At 45.1% G+C, this 15,187-nt stretch overlaps 1 protein-coding gene across 6 annotated transcripts in view; it reads right to left on the bottom strand.

Annotated features, from left to right (window-relative positions):
* MARF1 (meiosis regulator and mRNA stability factor 1) overlaps positions 1–15,187 on the bottom strand; it is a 39,244-nt gene that overhangs the window by 4,359 nt on the left and 19,698 nt on the right. For all 6 annotated transcript variants that reach the window (XM_026003162.2, XM_026003159.2, XM_026003158.2 and 3 more), the window contains exons 14-26: positions 13,867–14,103; positions 13,622–13,741; positions 12,730–12,905; positions 11,227–11,447; positions 10,118–10,260; positions 9,814–9,947; positions 8,478–8,680; positions 7,384–7,611; positions 5,467–5,697; positions 3,332–3,544; positions 2,082–2,142; positions 1,869–1,994; positions 289–459 (exon numbers count right to left, since the gene is read on the bottom strand). In XM_026003162.2, coding sequence (XP_025858947.2) covers positions 289–459; positions 1,869–1,994; positions 2,082–2,142; positions 3,332–3,544; positions 5,467–5,697; positions 7,384–7,611; positions 8,478–8,680; positions 9,814–9,947; positions 10,118–10,260; positions 11,227–11,447; positions 12,730–12,905; positions 13,622–13,741; positions 13,867–14,103 — 2,264 coding nt within the window. The remainder of the gene's footprint in view (positions 1–288; positions 460–1,868; positions 1,995–2,081; positions 2,143–3,331; positions 3,545–5,466; positions 5,698–7,383; positions 7,612–8,477; positions 8,681–9,813; positions 9,948–10,117; positions 10,261–11,226; positions 11,448–12,729; positions 12,906–13,621; positions 13,742–13,866; positions 14,104–15,187) is intronic.

Raw genomic sequence — 15,187 nt, 5'->3', positions numbered from 1 at the left:
CCCTCCGCGCACACCTCTGTGGGCTTCTCCACGGCTCAGCCACATCATCCCTCCAGACCTGCCATCATTCCGGGGCTTGCTGCTCCCCAAGCCACCCAGGGCTGTGAACATAGTTTTGCAAGGAAGACTGACTGGAAAACAGGGTCCTGAATAATCAGGGCAGGTATTCTTGTGCCTGAAAACGTAGCTTCTCCCTACCTCCGTCAAACTTTTTACCGTTCTGGAATCGTGCTTTTATTTTTTAACCCACAGAGAAAATCCCCCCGCAACAACACCGTGCATCCTTACCAGAAGGCTCTTGAGGGTGTTCCTCAAACTGAATGAGATCAGCAGATTGGAGGATGACGGGATCTGGTCTCAGCTGAGGGGACGGCAGGCAGGAGGGGACAGGTGCACACAGGAGGTCCACAGGAGAGTCGTTGGTCAGGCGGAGAAGCTCCTGTTCTGCCTGGTGGGGCCCTGGACAGAGAAGGCAGGCCGGGCTCGACTCAGGGCAGCAGTCTACCACAAGTCTGTGCCTGAGGCTTTCTCTCTTGGCCTTCAAGATGAAAAAGGCCAGGAAGTACTCAAGAACTCAAGGTTAACAGCAACAACAAAGCCATTAACAGAAAAGCCTGGGTCACTCTGGTAAAGGAAATGCCACAAGCCCGGATCTCCCGATTTGTATTCTCAGGAACAGCAATGCCCCAAGGGGTCACAGCCAAAAAAGGGCAGGGGGGCGTGGGGGGGGGGGGGTGTTCCACAGTCAGTTTCCAAAGGGGGAAATGACAGTCCTTGGAGGAGGCACAAGATAATTAAAATGAGCACAAGCTCCGAATTTTAAGACTTGGGCCCCAGTTTCATCACTCCCTTGCTGAGTGATCCTGGGTAAGTTCTTTAACCTCTCGGAACTTGGGTTCCTCATTTGGACACTGGAGGTAACCCCCCTGCAGGCTGTGTTGACAGCTGAGGGCAGGGTGTGCCATTCCCTGCTTTATAAAATGTGAAATGTGTCCTCCACACACAGACCACAGTAATGCTTCCAATTAGCAATTTACAGAGTCATAGAAAGATAGAAGTCTCATCCACAGCAATGGGTTCAAGACTCAGTGAAGTTACAATTGCTATAGTGCTCAAGTGAGTCAGTTTGAGCTTCCAGAGGAGGCTCCACATAAAATCTGAGTGAGTCAATGTTTTGGGTATTATTAATGCATTACTATCAAGTCTTTCCCAGGGAGGCCCCGTGACAAAGACTCTTTCCTTGATCCAACTTGAGCCTGGCCCTTTCAGCCCTCTTCTCCATAAGGCCTTGACCTTGGTTTTCTGTGTTTGTCTGGTCCTTACTGAGCCCAGACTTAGCAACCATCTTGGGAAGTCCGTTTTGCGAGAATACCCCCCTCCTGCCCCTCCAATCCTTGCTCTTTGATCAAGGTCCTCATTCCTCCACCCTGATATCTCCCGGTGATGTCCGCCCACACTCACACCCCCTCACTTTGCTCCTTGACTAAAACATCTCTGCTCCTCCTTGTACTCAGAATTGACCTCCATCTCCCTCCCCGGGTGCAGCAAAGTTGACCCTATTGAAATCGTCTTAAAGTACTGTTTTAACAAACATCAGAAAAATTTTTTCCTCTAACGTCTGAACTGAGCTGACATATTGTCATTACAGGGGTGTCAACCTCCTTCAAGAACCTGAACCAGGAACCATAAAATGCTATCAAGTGCAGGCTGGTTTTTCTGTTATCAACTGAATACCACACTGTTTTGGAAAATGTACCAAGACTTAACTTGAATGAATGAAGATGGTCCCCTGCTGTCCTTGATTCCCACCCACTCCCAGCCAGTTCTCTGAGACTTTCACAAGCTTGGCTGGGTTTTGCCTTGCTTACCATCGCTGCTTGCTCCAAGGGTGAGTTCCGAGGCTATGCGAGATTCAGGGGCCACCAGAATGTGCTCTGTGGATGAAGGCTGGTTTTCAGGATGGGTGGGGGCCAGGCTGAGTGAACTCAAACGACCTGGGGGATCAAGAGCACCCGTCAGAGGGAGAAGTCAGTGAGAGAACTGGGATTTCCGAAGTGGGGAGGGGATGGGGGCTTACTTACTTTTCATGTCATTTTTTAACACTACAATTCTCTTATGACCATGTCCTTTTATCCAGACCACCTGCACACAAGACATACTACTGGTTAAGCAGTGGAAAAGGAGGGGAAATAAGCCCTAAATCCAGGAAGAATGTGACCTGTTGTGGTGACCCTAAATATATTAGAAATTAGAAACCAATACCAAGGAAAATGCCTCTATACTTTCTTTAGCTTTTAAAGTAACAGGTGGCAGAAACATGCCCCTTATAAGAAGTGTGGTCTAAAAATGGTGCGATTCAGCTTTAAAAATATTTTATGGCTTTTAGAAAGACTATCTCCCCTACACCAGTTCTGCTCTGTTAAAGATGACAGTTATCACACGAGAGTCCTTACTATTTTCCCCAGAAACTAAATATTCCATAAAAGAATTCATGCAAAACTTCCAGACCTCTCAAATTAAGCTCCCAGTCCTAATCCTGAAACAGAGTCCTCTCTCCACCTTAGCCAAGCAAGAGAAGGAATGGAGGCTGTTGGCTCCCAGCACTTCCCAACATGCATCCGTCACCAAGTCCCCACCCAGCCTCCCTGGGTGCTTTATTGCCCCTCGCACAGGTTCAGTCTCATTCTCACTCTCATCTGTGCTCTGGCCATGGCCAGGGTACTCACCAAGCTCCCTCCTCCCCTCTTGCTACTCTGGACACCGTGGTGACATTGGTGCCTTTCACACACAAACCTGAGGCTCCCCACTCCTCTCTTCCAGGTCATTCTACTTACCTGGAGGAGCAAGGCCCTCCATGCATGAGCTCTAACTCCACTGGTGGGCCCCTAACTGGTTTTTAATGCCCTCAATATTCCACACTACTTGTCACTACTCTGCATCTGCTTATGTGGTCCCCTCTTCGTCACATGGTTCATTTCTATAAATCCTTGACACTGCAACTCTGGAAGGAACCCCGAGTCTGGGCATGGGCTGTATCCACCCAAGGCTGCACTGACCACACTGCCTCTTCACCTGCCAGGTGCCCTTATTCTCCATTATCTGAGAGCTTTCTGAGGAAAGGGGCTAAAACTTACTCACCTGGCATACAGGAATTTAATAAAGGCTTGTAGAATGAAGCAGAAACGCTAAAATTGTTCCTTTAATGCCAACAGTATGTTTTTTGAAATGCCTGCCATTTTCTTCTCCAGGCAGCATTTCATCACTGCGCTCAGGAGAGTGAACCTGGGGCTCTCCAGGAAGATGCTCTCTAAGCAGCTCAGAGGACACCCACCTGCGGAATTGCTCCCAAGAGCTCCTCCACGCTACTGTAGCCATAGGTCTTGGGTTGCAGTGTTTCTCCGACATACTTGGTATAGGCCATGGAAAACTCATGGAGAAAAAGCTGCTGGTAGTGGTAAGTATGAAGTAAAGACCGCACGTTCTTGGCAAACAAATACAGGCTTGTGAGCTTCACACACTCTTCGGTCTTATCATTAGTGAAAACCTGGTTCAAGAGAAAATTGTGGCATTAGAAACTTCCAGAGTGACTGGCCATGCCCCGTAGGAGCCAGGGCCTCCAGCTGAGAGTGAAAAGGTGCCAAGTCAATTCGAAAATGGGCAATAAGCCTGGGAAGAGGGGGTGCTCATTCAAGGATCTCCTTTGCCTTGAACAAACTTCAGTACTATCTGTGTGTCGGGGATGGCAGAGGTCTGGAAACTGTGTCAGGAAGGAGGGAAACTGGCAGACTTGGGGTCTCAGACTGAAGGACAGAATGAGGAGGGAGCAAACCCCCAGAGAGAGAGAGAACTGCATTGGACAGCAGGGACTGCAGCCAATGAACCCCCTCTCCCAAAGTGGGGGTCTGAGGAACGCTGTGCTGTGGGATGGAGACATTAGTCTTTAAAAAGGAAGGGGGGCAATAGGGGAAGAAACCCCAAAAGCTCTTCTGGCCTCAAGTAAACAAGTTTCTTTACCATAAACCTTTTCAGACTCTTAATGTGTGCTGAGAATCTCCAAGGGAAGGGGTACTTCCCAATCCGAGCTGGCCACGGAAAGCCTTCCGTCTTGGATCATCCATTTACGCTGCCTAGAAGCACTGTTCACTTAATAGGTAATTAAAAGAGTCTCGAAAATGTTGGATTTGATATTGTGAGGACAAACCAGAGCTGGACAGTAGTCACAGTAAGAAAAACAGATTTTATTCAGGAACTACTGCAATAAAAGGAAAGAATCTCAGTGCAGAATTAGGCTCAATTCTGAATATAGCAAAGAAAGTGGAGATTATAGGTAAAGTGGAAGGGGCTGTTGGGGAACGGACAATTACTAACATCCAAAGTCGTGCTGTCATCTAGAAGGTGGTTCCCAGGAGCCCGGCCTGAGTTTGGCCAAGGACAGTTTTTGTCCACATCTCTTAACTACTTAGTCATCACTCACATGGTTGCATAGTAACACTCTTTTCCCCATGTTGCTGGACTTGACTGGTTAGTACCCTATTTAGAATCACTATCTTTTGGGGGACTGTGTTAGTTTTAAGGTTGCTTTGGTTTCATAAAGTGAAGTGGTGAGGTTTTTTTGGTTTTGTTTTTAACATGGCTTAGAATGATTTTTAGAAGTTGGTAGTTATTCTTTAAAGTTAGTGAAAAATCCAACTGTTAACCTATCTGGTCCTGGTGTCTGTTTCAGTGGTAAAATTTCAATGATCTTACAGCCTCCTTTTTGTAACTGGTCTAATTTTTAACTTCTTGGGGTCAATTTTGATAATGGGGGGTGTGTAGAGACCTCATCTATTTCTGTAGTATTCTATGATTCTTCTCATCTTAAGTGCTATTATTTTTTTTTAAAGATTTTATTTATTTATTCATGAAAGACACACACAGAGAGACACACACACACACACACACACACACACACAGAGAGAGAGAGAGAGAGAGAGAGGCAGAGACACAGGCAGAGGGAGAAGCAGGCTCCATGCAGGGAGCCCGAAGTGGGACTTGATCCCAGGTCTCCAGGATCACGCCCTGGGCTGAAGGCAGGTGCTCAACCACTGAGCCACCCAGGGATCCCCCTTAATTGCTGTTCTTAAAAGGCTACCCAGGTGACCAATATTTCTTTCTGACAGAGCCCCACCCCTACCCTCTGCCCCGACATCATCTACCTTATTCAGAAAGAACTAACAGTAGCAAACTGCAGCCTGGAGTAGCATGAAAGCACCCTAGCTCAGGACTCAGGAGGCCAGGGCTTCCCTCTTAGCTGGGCACTCATTTGGGCAAGGTGCCTGCACCCCTGCTCTGCCTCATTTGTTCAACAACAAAATAACCGAAAGGTCCCTTCCCACGTTATACCCTCTAACTCAGGCCATCAGGTGATCCAGGAACAGTTCAGCAGTTCTCAGTAAGATGGCTCTACAGAACTGTGAGCATGCATACCTCCACTAAGTAGGGCAGACTCTTCAGAAGTTCAGTCAACGTCATGAATCCATATTCACAGGGGTTGAGGGGAGCACTGTGGGTAGTTTCGTAATGTCTCTTGAGCTCATCGACAGAAAGGTGAGTGGCTCCTTCCCAAGACATCAGCAACACCAGCAGCTGGGCAGTGAGGGCACGCAGGGACTTGCGGTTGATCAGCTGAATCTGTTTGCCCGACTCCATGTCAGCAATCTGGGGGAACAAGAGTCCCAGAGTTTCCCAGATTGAGAATGGCACACTGGGCCACAGCCACTGGCTCAGCTACTATTCTTGGGGCTAGGGAGACCAACACAGGGAAAACCTCTACTTCCTTCTCTTACACGGAAGTGAACGTGTGAGTTTGTTTCCAGCTGCTGTGGCATACCAGAGCAGGGACTGCTCCCTCCCTTTCTGCTGGTCCACAATCAGGTGGCCATCAGTACCATCCTCTCTTAGGGCACTCCTTCCACTCCCCTATGCAAGGAGGTGAGACTGGCCGCTGGCATCCCGGGGCCCACGCCCCTGAACTGAAGGATGCTGCACTCAAGAGGTTAGTCTGGACTGCAGGTGACAGTCCACAGGGTTGTCCACATACTCCACATTTGTGCCCCAGGGACTAGACTGGGGTGGGGACTGAAAGCCCACTTGGACTACAGGCATCCACACTAATCCATCATCACCAGCCAGCAAGTGGGTATTTTCCTATCTGACTACATGTCTATCCCTTGATTCTCTCTGGTTCTTGAGATACAGGGTTGGAGTGATGAAGTGCAAATGGAAGGGGAACCTTCTGGAAAAGACATAGGTTATCGTTTGGGGACCAAACAGCATGTGAAGAAACAAGCATTTGCTAAGTGGGAGCCGCAGGCCTCGGGCAGAGGAACAAGTCTGTGAAGCGAGCCAACCATGGATTTACAACAGGCAGAGCTTCAGCATGCACGCTGCTTAGGTGTAGGTAGGCAAACCAAGTTTACTGTCACAGAGTTTCCCTCTGTCAGGTTTCCTAGCCAAGACCACCCATCTCAGTGCCTCAGTAAGGGCTGGGTAATCACAGACTCACAATCTCTGGGGCTCTGGGTTCTCAGAGGCAGAGAGAGGAAAGTAGCACTTGAGAAACCATCACACTCCCAGTGTGTCCCTGGTTTGGACGCTCACCCACAGCCAAAGCAGGAAGTTAATTGGGTAAACCCACCACCCCACTTATCAGGGCTACAGATTTGTGGAGATTTTGATGACATGCTCACAGAAATGCTCACAGAAGAACCTCTGTGAAGGTTCTTCTCCCCATCACCAGACAGTATGTCACTGGATCCCTTCCATATCTGTAAGCTGGGCTGACCCCCACTTGGTGGTATGTTTCACCTTCCACTTCTCCTTCCTTAAAGTGAGTTTTGTGGTCTTGTGCTGGAGGCAGCTTGAAGCCATCTAGCTGCTCTTGCCAGGGCAGGAAAAAGGAGTTACCCTCTCCAACCTCCTGTTATCAGCAACTAAGGTAGCCATAAGCCTTGCCTGCTTCTAAATCTACTCAAGTGAGTCAGAATCTGGAGGGGGAAAGAGGGAGAAAGTGATGACAGTCTCCCCAAAACTTCAGAGACCACAATCCACTTAGAAGGATACACCTGAGAAGAAACACCCGTGGATAACACAGAGATCTCCTCAGTTCAAAAAGATGTTCCAAGGCCCCTTGACAAAGAAACACACAAGAGCAAGACCAACACTTTTACCTGCCAAACCACAGTCATCTCCTACTACCTAAATGTATTAATGGCATACAAAGCACTGCCTGTGAAGCAGTAAATAGTGCCAGGTGTGAACAGAGACATGTGAAGCACAGGTAAGCATCCTGGCAATGATGATGCCACCACATATTGTCGTCCATAAAAATAAAACCCTGCTCACCTTTACAACATGGCAGAGTTTCTGTGTTAAAGCTGAAATTGAACTGACATCATAGTCTTGGAGACGAAATGTGTAACCAAAGGTTTTAGCATATTCTGTAAGTAGATCTGTCATCATGAGGCAGTTATCTTTTTGGGACCGAAGGAGTTTGACAAACTGGGCAGCCAGAGCTTTGAAGCGTTCCACCTCTGTCAACGTGAGGATTTTTTCTTCTCCGCATTCTAATACCTTGGAAAACACAGAGGAGGAGGAAGGCAAGAGTGAATATGTTATTACCTTCATGGAATTAAATGGCAGAGAAACATATACAGTCAGTGACTGAGAAGCACTTCGGCATTCCTTCATGGATACAGAGCTTCAGTTTTGCAAGATTAAAAAGTTCCGGAAATTGGCAGCACAGCATGTAATATATATACATATATACCTATTTTTTAAGTAGGCTCCACACCCATCATGGAGCCCAGCACGGGGCTTGAACTCACGACACTGAGATCTTGACTTGAGCTGAGATCAGCAGCCCCATGCTTAACGGACTGAGCCACCAAGTACATATATATATACACCAAGTACAAATACATATGATGTATTTAATACCAGTGAACCGCATGCTTAAAGAGGCTTGAGAGGTAATGTGTATTTTAAGATACATGAGAAAAACCTGAAAAGCACTTTAGGTGTCAAAAATAGTAATTCTGATAAAACTAACAAGAGAAATCTAGTTCAACTTAGCAATGGCTTAACAGCTAAGCATTCCTACCACCTTGTATACTCTTGTCCCCACCTCCAACCTAAGATGTGAAAAGTATGGTGCTAATAGAAGGACATCCCATTTAAGAAATCAAAATATTTCATCTTTTTTTCAAGAATTATCTGAAACAAATTTGAAGAATGATTTATTTATTGAATAGGAAAAAAAACCCTATGTTTACCTAAAAACACAAGTGAGCCAACGACATAGCTTCTCTGACCGAAATATTTAAAGTTTTCCTCCTATTTCTTAACTCTCTGCTTCCCAGGAAAATAGGCCTGAGGGAAAAACAAACACTCCCCCCATATATTGTTCAGAAAAACATCATTGGAATCTCTTCACTCACTTGTAAGATATCAGGTATGGCTTCAAAAAGTTCAAGTAGTTTGGTAAAACCATAGTAAGCAAGTTTGCACTGCCGGCCAAAGTGGTGGTGGTAGGACGGGATGAATTTGTTAAAGGGCATCCGGAAGTGTGGCTGGTGCCGCAGCAAATCCACTACATCCTTGGAGAACTGTTTTGTCCTTTCTATTTCATCCTGGGTACGCTCTTAAAAAAGAAGGAAAGAAAGAAGTCACAGTTTTCTTCCACTCATTTGTGTTAAGCTTTACTGCTAAAGTTAGTCCTACCCCAGAAGCCAAGGGATATCATCACTGCCTTCTGAACACATTCAACCTGAAACAAAAATGTTCATGTTCTCTCTCTGCAGAATGGTTTTCAAATGCATTCAAGGGCACAACACCAGGAAGCCAGGGGACTATCACGGAATACTATGAAATACACATCTTGCAAATACACATATACTAGCTTGCAATTTCGCCTTGCAAGCTAGACGTATTTTCTCTAGCTCCTTGTCCCCCACCCCATCCCATATATATGAGTCTAACATGCATCCAGGTCTCTGTACTTATAAAAGCGGCCTAGAAATTATTTTTGTAAAATCACATTTCTCAATAGCCACATACTTTTTGTTTCTTCTTCTGATCTTCAGTTAAAATTGCTAGCAGAAAAGAGTATCAGGCAATGAAAGTTTAACAAAAATACAGGGAGAAAAATCTTCAGCTTCCATTTTTGTTTCTATTTTTAAATTAGAATTGGGAAGACTGACATTACTCCAAAAGCTTTGGAGTATTATGATTCCATGAACATCAGTGTTCTGCAGGAACACAGGTTAAGAATCACTGATTAATATTACTGGGAAAACAAGACTGTAGATAGATGTAATTTCACCTATCCCAGCTCCCAGACCTCAACCAGAATGACCAAAATGTGAAAGATAAAGCAAAACATTTGCTTGGATCTTCTTTCCTTCTCAAGAGTGCAGTCAAGTAGCTTAAAGACAAGAGATAAGCAACCAACAGCCATGGTAACTGACTCTCAGCTGGATAACTGTGGTGTCAATAGCCACAGACAGGCTGAAGAAGGCATTTCAAGAAAGTGCTGCTTATGCCCTTTCCCCCCCTACACTGAATTCTAAAAAACCAGCTTGCTTTTCTTGTTGGCAAATGGCTGCATCTGCTCCAAAGAACCTTGGATCCACTGTTAAGTGAGAGTTCTCACACTGCACTGTGTCTATGGAATCTTCAGAAACCACAGAGGTGGTGGGGGAAGCATAAAGGATTCTGTGTTAAGATAACCACTGAGATATGCAATGATCTTCCAGCACATTTACGTCAACATACCTCTTTTGGGGATACAAATCACCATTTCATTATCTTGTTGGGATAAGCAGATGGTTGTGTCTGGGATCTCTGATACAATATCAATCAACTCACAAACACCGTATTCAGTAACATCCCAGTCTTTTGAGAAACACCTAGAATTTAACCATGGAAATGGGTAAATAATGAGAAATATCACTTGCTTAATTAACTTTCTAAGTGTTCCAAAAGAATGGTAAACAGAAAATGTTAATTATTTTAAATTTGTGGGAAGAAAACGTGTTTTAAATATTTGCTTTTCTCTCCCCCTTTCTCATCAACTTACCAATGATAAGCCTGTGAGAACTCCCTCACAATGACCTGTTTGCTGGCTTGGGATTTGAGAAGTTTTAGTAAATCCTGAGTAAAGCGCTTCACCTGAGCCCTGTGGGTAAGGGTCAACAAACGTTTGGAGCCCATTCCGAGAATCTGCAAATCAAATACTTTTGATTATTTACACTTGTCAGACCTTGGCATGTATTGACTTTCTGGCTGATGGCATTCTCTCCCACCTGTTGCTACTCTCAGAGAATAAGTGCTTTTATGTATGATATCTGCATTTTAAACACATGTAGATCAACAGAATATAGATGGTTAAAATGATCAACAGATCAAGTGCCTGGGACCTCCATTCCCTTTCTGTTTGCCCTTCATGCTCCTTCTCAGAGAGTCACGAGTATAGAAATAAAAAGCTTATTATTAATCTACGCAACTAATTTTGCCTGCAACTAATTTTACCTAAACCTACAGCTAAGGTGTTCCAAGTGATTTTATAAATGGAAAACTGTTTTATAGGTAGGATATAGAAAACTCTGAATTGGGACGCCTGGGTGGCTCAGCGGTTGAGTGTCTGCCTTTGGCTCAGGGCATGATCCCGGAGTCCCAGGATGGAGTCTCTCATCAGGCTTCCTGCATGGAGCCTGCTTCTCCCTCTGCCTATGTCTCTGCCTCTCTCTGTGTCTCTCATGAATAAATAAATACAATCTTAAAAAAAAAAAAAAGAACACTCTCAATAAGGCAAAGACTCCTTAGGAACCAATGCTTGTGTCTCTCATGAATAAATAAATACAATCTTAAAAAAAAAAAAAAAGAACACTCTCAATAAGGCAAAGACTCCTTAGGAACCAATGCTAGGCTCCAGTCCCGGAGTTGGTCTTCAACTCATTGGTAAGAGCAAAGCCCGTGTTCATGGCAGCTCTTCTGTAAGAATAAACAATCCTGAAGCGGTCTGGGCCAGGAAGAGGAAGGTCAGTCTACAGAGGTTAGAAGGAAAATACTCCTCAGTGCTCTAACGGGTTCCTACTTTAAGTTTAAACTCACAGTTTTCTGGGAAAACTAAGAAGCTACGGAGGAACGTTCCTGTCATTAAACAAATAATCCCTAAGCTTTCCTTACCTGCAACACATGAGGCACGGCTTCCAATAATTCTATCAGCTTGGAATATCCATAGTCTGATACCCGACACTGCTTTGCAAAATGGTGGTGGTAGGATGGGATGAAATTACTAATGGGGATGACACAGGACGGCTGGCTCTTGAGCAGGTCAATCACTTCCCTGCTGAACTGGATCAGCTGGGGGTTGCCCACAGGACTTTTGGAACGCAGAAGCCAAGGGTCTAGACAGAGAGAAAAACAGAACGTGCCTCAGATAGAAAGCAGGATTTCACTGCTGAAAGAAAGGTAACTAACCTCGCATTCTCCTGCCTAAGCTCAACTATGACCAAGGAGACGAGACCAAAGGGCCGCTTTACTTCTCAGCATCTATACTCGGGTCCCATATAATCTGCAGGCTAGTGCAACTTCTTTATGGGCTGGCAGATGCTTGACCACTACTTCTTAGTGTTCTACAAAGTAGTTTGGCAAAGTGTCAAAAGCAGAAGTAAAAATTAATACAGGACTTTTCCAGCTTATAAACTGGTTGTATTTCAAAGACTCATTTGTAATTTGGTCCCATGGAACATACTTTCCAACAGAAACAAAGTTATTTAGATGAGCAGCAAGCAGGTAGCCCAGAAAAGCCTAAATAACACACAGGAAAGCTGAAAAACTGCTCAGGAAACCACGGAAAGCAGTAACATAAAACTTGCTGATATAAAATTGAGTAAGAATGAAGTTCTTACATTCATCTTGAATGTCCACTTAATTAAGAAAAAAATTTTAATTATAAAAGTATAACTGGATGGAAACCTTTCTACAACATTGGCAAGCTAATGACAAAGGAGAAAGAGCACACTGTATGGGAGCCTGTGTGGTCTAGGACTGAGGGAAAGGTGGTGAGCAGCTCTGATACAAACATTTCTCCTGGTACATTACATTTCCTGGTAATCTTTACATTTCTCCTGGTACATTACATTTCCTGGTAATCTTTACCTTTCTTCCTCTTGGAGAAGGAGCAAAAAGAGGAAGTGTTTGGGGCCAAAGAGAACGAAGTGTCCACAGGAAGGCCACAATTTAGAGTGTTGTTCACAGGTGGTGGGATTAGACAGGAACTCAGAAACTCACCCAAAGCTACGTTTACATTTCTTGGTCCTTCACACTGAGAAGTCAATTTGTTTTCACATTTATCAAAGTCAGAAATACTGACCAGAATGAATTTCAAAGGTAAATCAGCATTTAGAGGTATTTCTTTCAAATGCCTGGAATGATTTTTAAAAGGCAACTGACAAGCCAAGAAGCTTCACAAAATTAGGTTAGGGCTAAAGACATTCAGAAGTGTGATACTTCCAAAAAGTCTGGTTCTGCCAAACCTTCAGCACTTTAGAGTAGTTTTGGTTTTTAAAAGATCAAGGGGAAAAAAAAAAAAAGATCAAGGGAGACATTCACGGTGCTTTGTGCTTGGCAAACAGCCTCCTCTCACAGTAGACAGTGGCTCAGAAACACCAAATGCCTGACTCCCACCTGTGTTTGGAGGTGGGGGCTTGTTGTGAATCCATTTGACCACTTTGACGCCATTCTGTGCAGTGGCGATGTTTACACCTGGAACACAAGTGATGAGGTGTTCTAGGGGAACACCCCCTTGATTTTCCTGCACCACTTCCAGTCCTCCAAACTCGGCAGCATAACAATCTGGAAAGCTGAAGCAGGGGGAAAAAGAAGGCTAATCAAAATAATGGAACACCAAAGCACCTGCCAAACAGAAATCTTTAATATATCCGTTAATAAATCATTTCTCTTTAAATCTTCAGGATCTGGGTTTGAAGGTGAAAATTCAGGTCCCAGAGAGGGGAGGCAACCACTGTGGCACTGATCTCTTTAATGCATTCTGATGATACCAGAAATTCCTGGACAATGTTCCAGCAGAGAGGAGTTAGAAATAAGGCACAACTGGGTTCCAAGCCAGTTATTTACCTGCTTTAATGTGTCAGTGCCTTTAGGGCAACCTAATCCTGTGCTGGCCCTTTTCCTAAGTGTAGCATGTGGCCCATGGGATGGTTATATGGCCTTGTGAAGGACACCTCTCTCTCAAGTTTTACAACCTACTGCTTGAGGTCCTGTACACTCCTGCAACATGTGTGCATACTTCTAGAATAGCGCTTACACTAATCTCATCTCTGCGGGGAAGAGACATTCCTAGTCATTGCTTATGTTTCTAAAACTCAGCACAAACACTAATTTGCTTGAAGTACTGAGCCAATGGGTCCCATTTCAGATCTACTTTGACTTGCACGGTGCTAAAAATGTGAGGATGAAGCATTCTAGAATACTCGCTTGGAAGAGGTATAGGCAGAGGGCAGACCTTCTTTAAAGAGAAGACCTAAGGCATCATATCTCAATGGTTTGATATGTTTACCTTAATAAAGGCACAGTGCCCTCATGTGTCTGCAGGAGACTATGAACCTGGGGCGCAAATGTCTTCAAAGAGAGAATCACAAAAGGAATCTTATAGGAGTCTGGATCAAATTCATGCTCACTACAGAAAAGAGAAAAAACTGTTAGGGGACATTTCTCAGCAGTCGAAAACGTCTGCAAGGTGATTGCCATAGACAGTCCACGCCCACATGCAAAAGGATTATTTCTGAAGGGGAATATATATACCTGAAGTCCTTATTGGAACAATGCTGTCTGCAGACAGGCTCGTGATATTCTAACTCTTCAAATATAATTGGGCTGCAATTTGTCGAGGAACCATCATGTGACTGAGAAGACCCCAAGGGACTCTGCCGGGCCTGACTGCTGGGTAAGAGACACACCAGTCTGCCATTCCCTTGTTCACGGATTGCGACTGTGTCTGTTAATTTATATAAATCCGACACATTCAACTTGTGTCCAAACCTAAAAGCGAGGAAAAGGAGAGATATGCTGACATAGGATGTTTTTCTTGGATTATGCAGAAATGCCTATGTATCTGATGAAACAAAGGGCTATCACCAAAAATGGTTCCTCAGGCTCTTCAAAAGTCAAAGTGAAATAATTCTACTATAAATTCATTCACTACTAAACCAGTAATGCTTGGCACTTGCTTCAAGTCACCTCTGGCCCACTGCCCAGTAGTCTCTGTGTCATTTGGTACCTATTCCTCGAACTCTGCAGTTTCTGTAAATGACCTCACTGAATTTTCTCACATGGAAAGCTATCTGACAGGACCTCTTTCAAGTTGGCTCCCCAAGCTGGAAATCCCTCTGTATTAGCTACCCCTCACCACCTCTGCTTTCCTCTCTCAAAAGAGGTATAGTCCTTTCCAGCTACTCTCTCACCTCACCTATGCCTCAACCTCATGACCCACTCTTCCCGAAGCTGAACTCCTTAACCACATGTGCCGCCCCCCACTGCTCCCAACATAGGTCTTTCATACTCGGGAGCTTAAAATCACAAGCTTGGAAGGCAGATTTTAGTTCACATCCTGACTCAACCTGTGTGGCCTCAGTCACCTTCTAGAACCAACCTGGGCCTCAGCTTTCCCAAATGCAAAATGGGAAGATATTACCTACCGCATAGGGTTGATGTGAGGATTAAATGTCTGGAAAGAACTCGGGACATATTAAGCACTCGTTCAACCACTCCAGTGGTTTTTTTTTCCCAGGCCCTACACACACACTCAGACGTCCCCCTGACCAAATGCAGTCTCACGCCCTCACTCGCACGGTCTGCCCCTGCACACGTACACACACCCCTAGTGCTCTCAGTCCTACACTCTGGTCTTGCATCTAATGGAAACAGCTGCTCTCTCAGGAGCTGCTCTGCCATTTTACCATCCAGCCTGTCAGCCTGCTCCCTTCAGGATTTTATCCACAGAACTCTGGAGGGATGGCTCTCAAGTCACCAGCAGCCGCCTCCTCCCTGCCAAACCTCGCACATCCCCATACATCCCGATGTCATTCTCACCTCCGTCCCTGGGGGCATTCCATCCAGTTCTGCC

This window comes from Vulpes vulpes, chromosome 3 (assembly GCF_048418805.1).
Source record: "Vulpes vulpes isolate BD-2025 chromosome 3, VulVul3, whole genome shotgun sequence".
Taxonomy (NCBI): Eukaryota; Metazoa; Chordata; class Mammalia; order Carnivora; family Canidae; genus Vulpes; species Vulpes vulpes.
The sequence above is the reverse complement of the archived record's forward strand: the minus strand, read 5'-3'. Positions and strand labels throughout refer to the sequence as shown.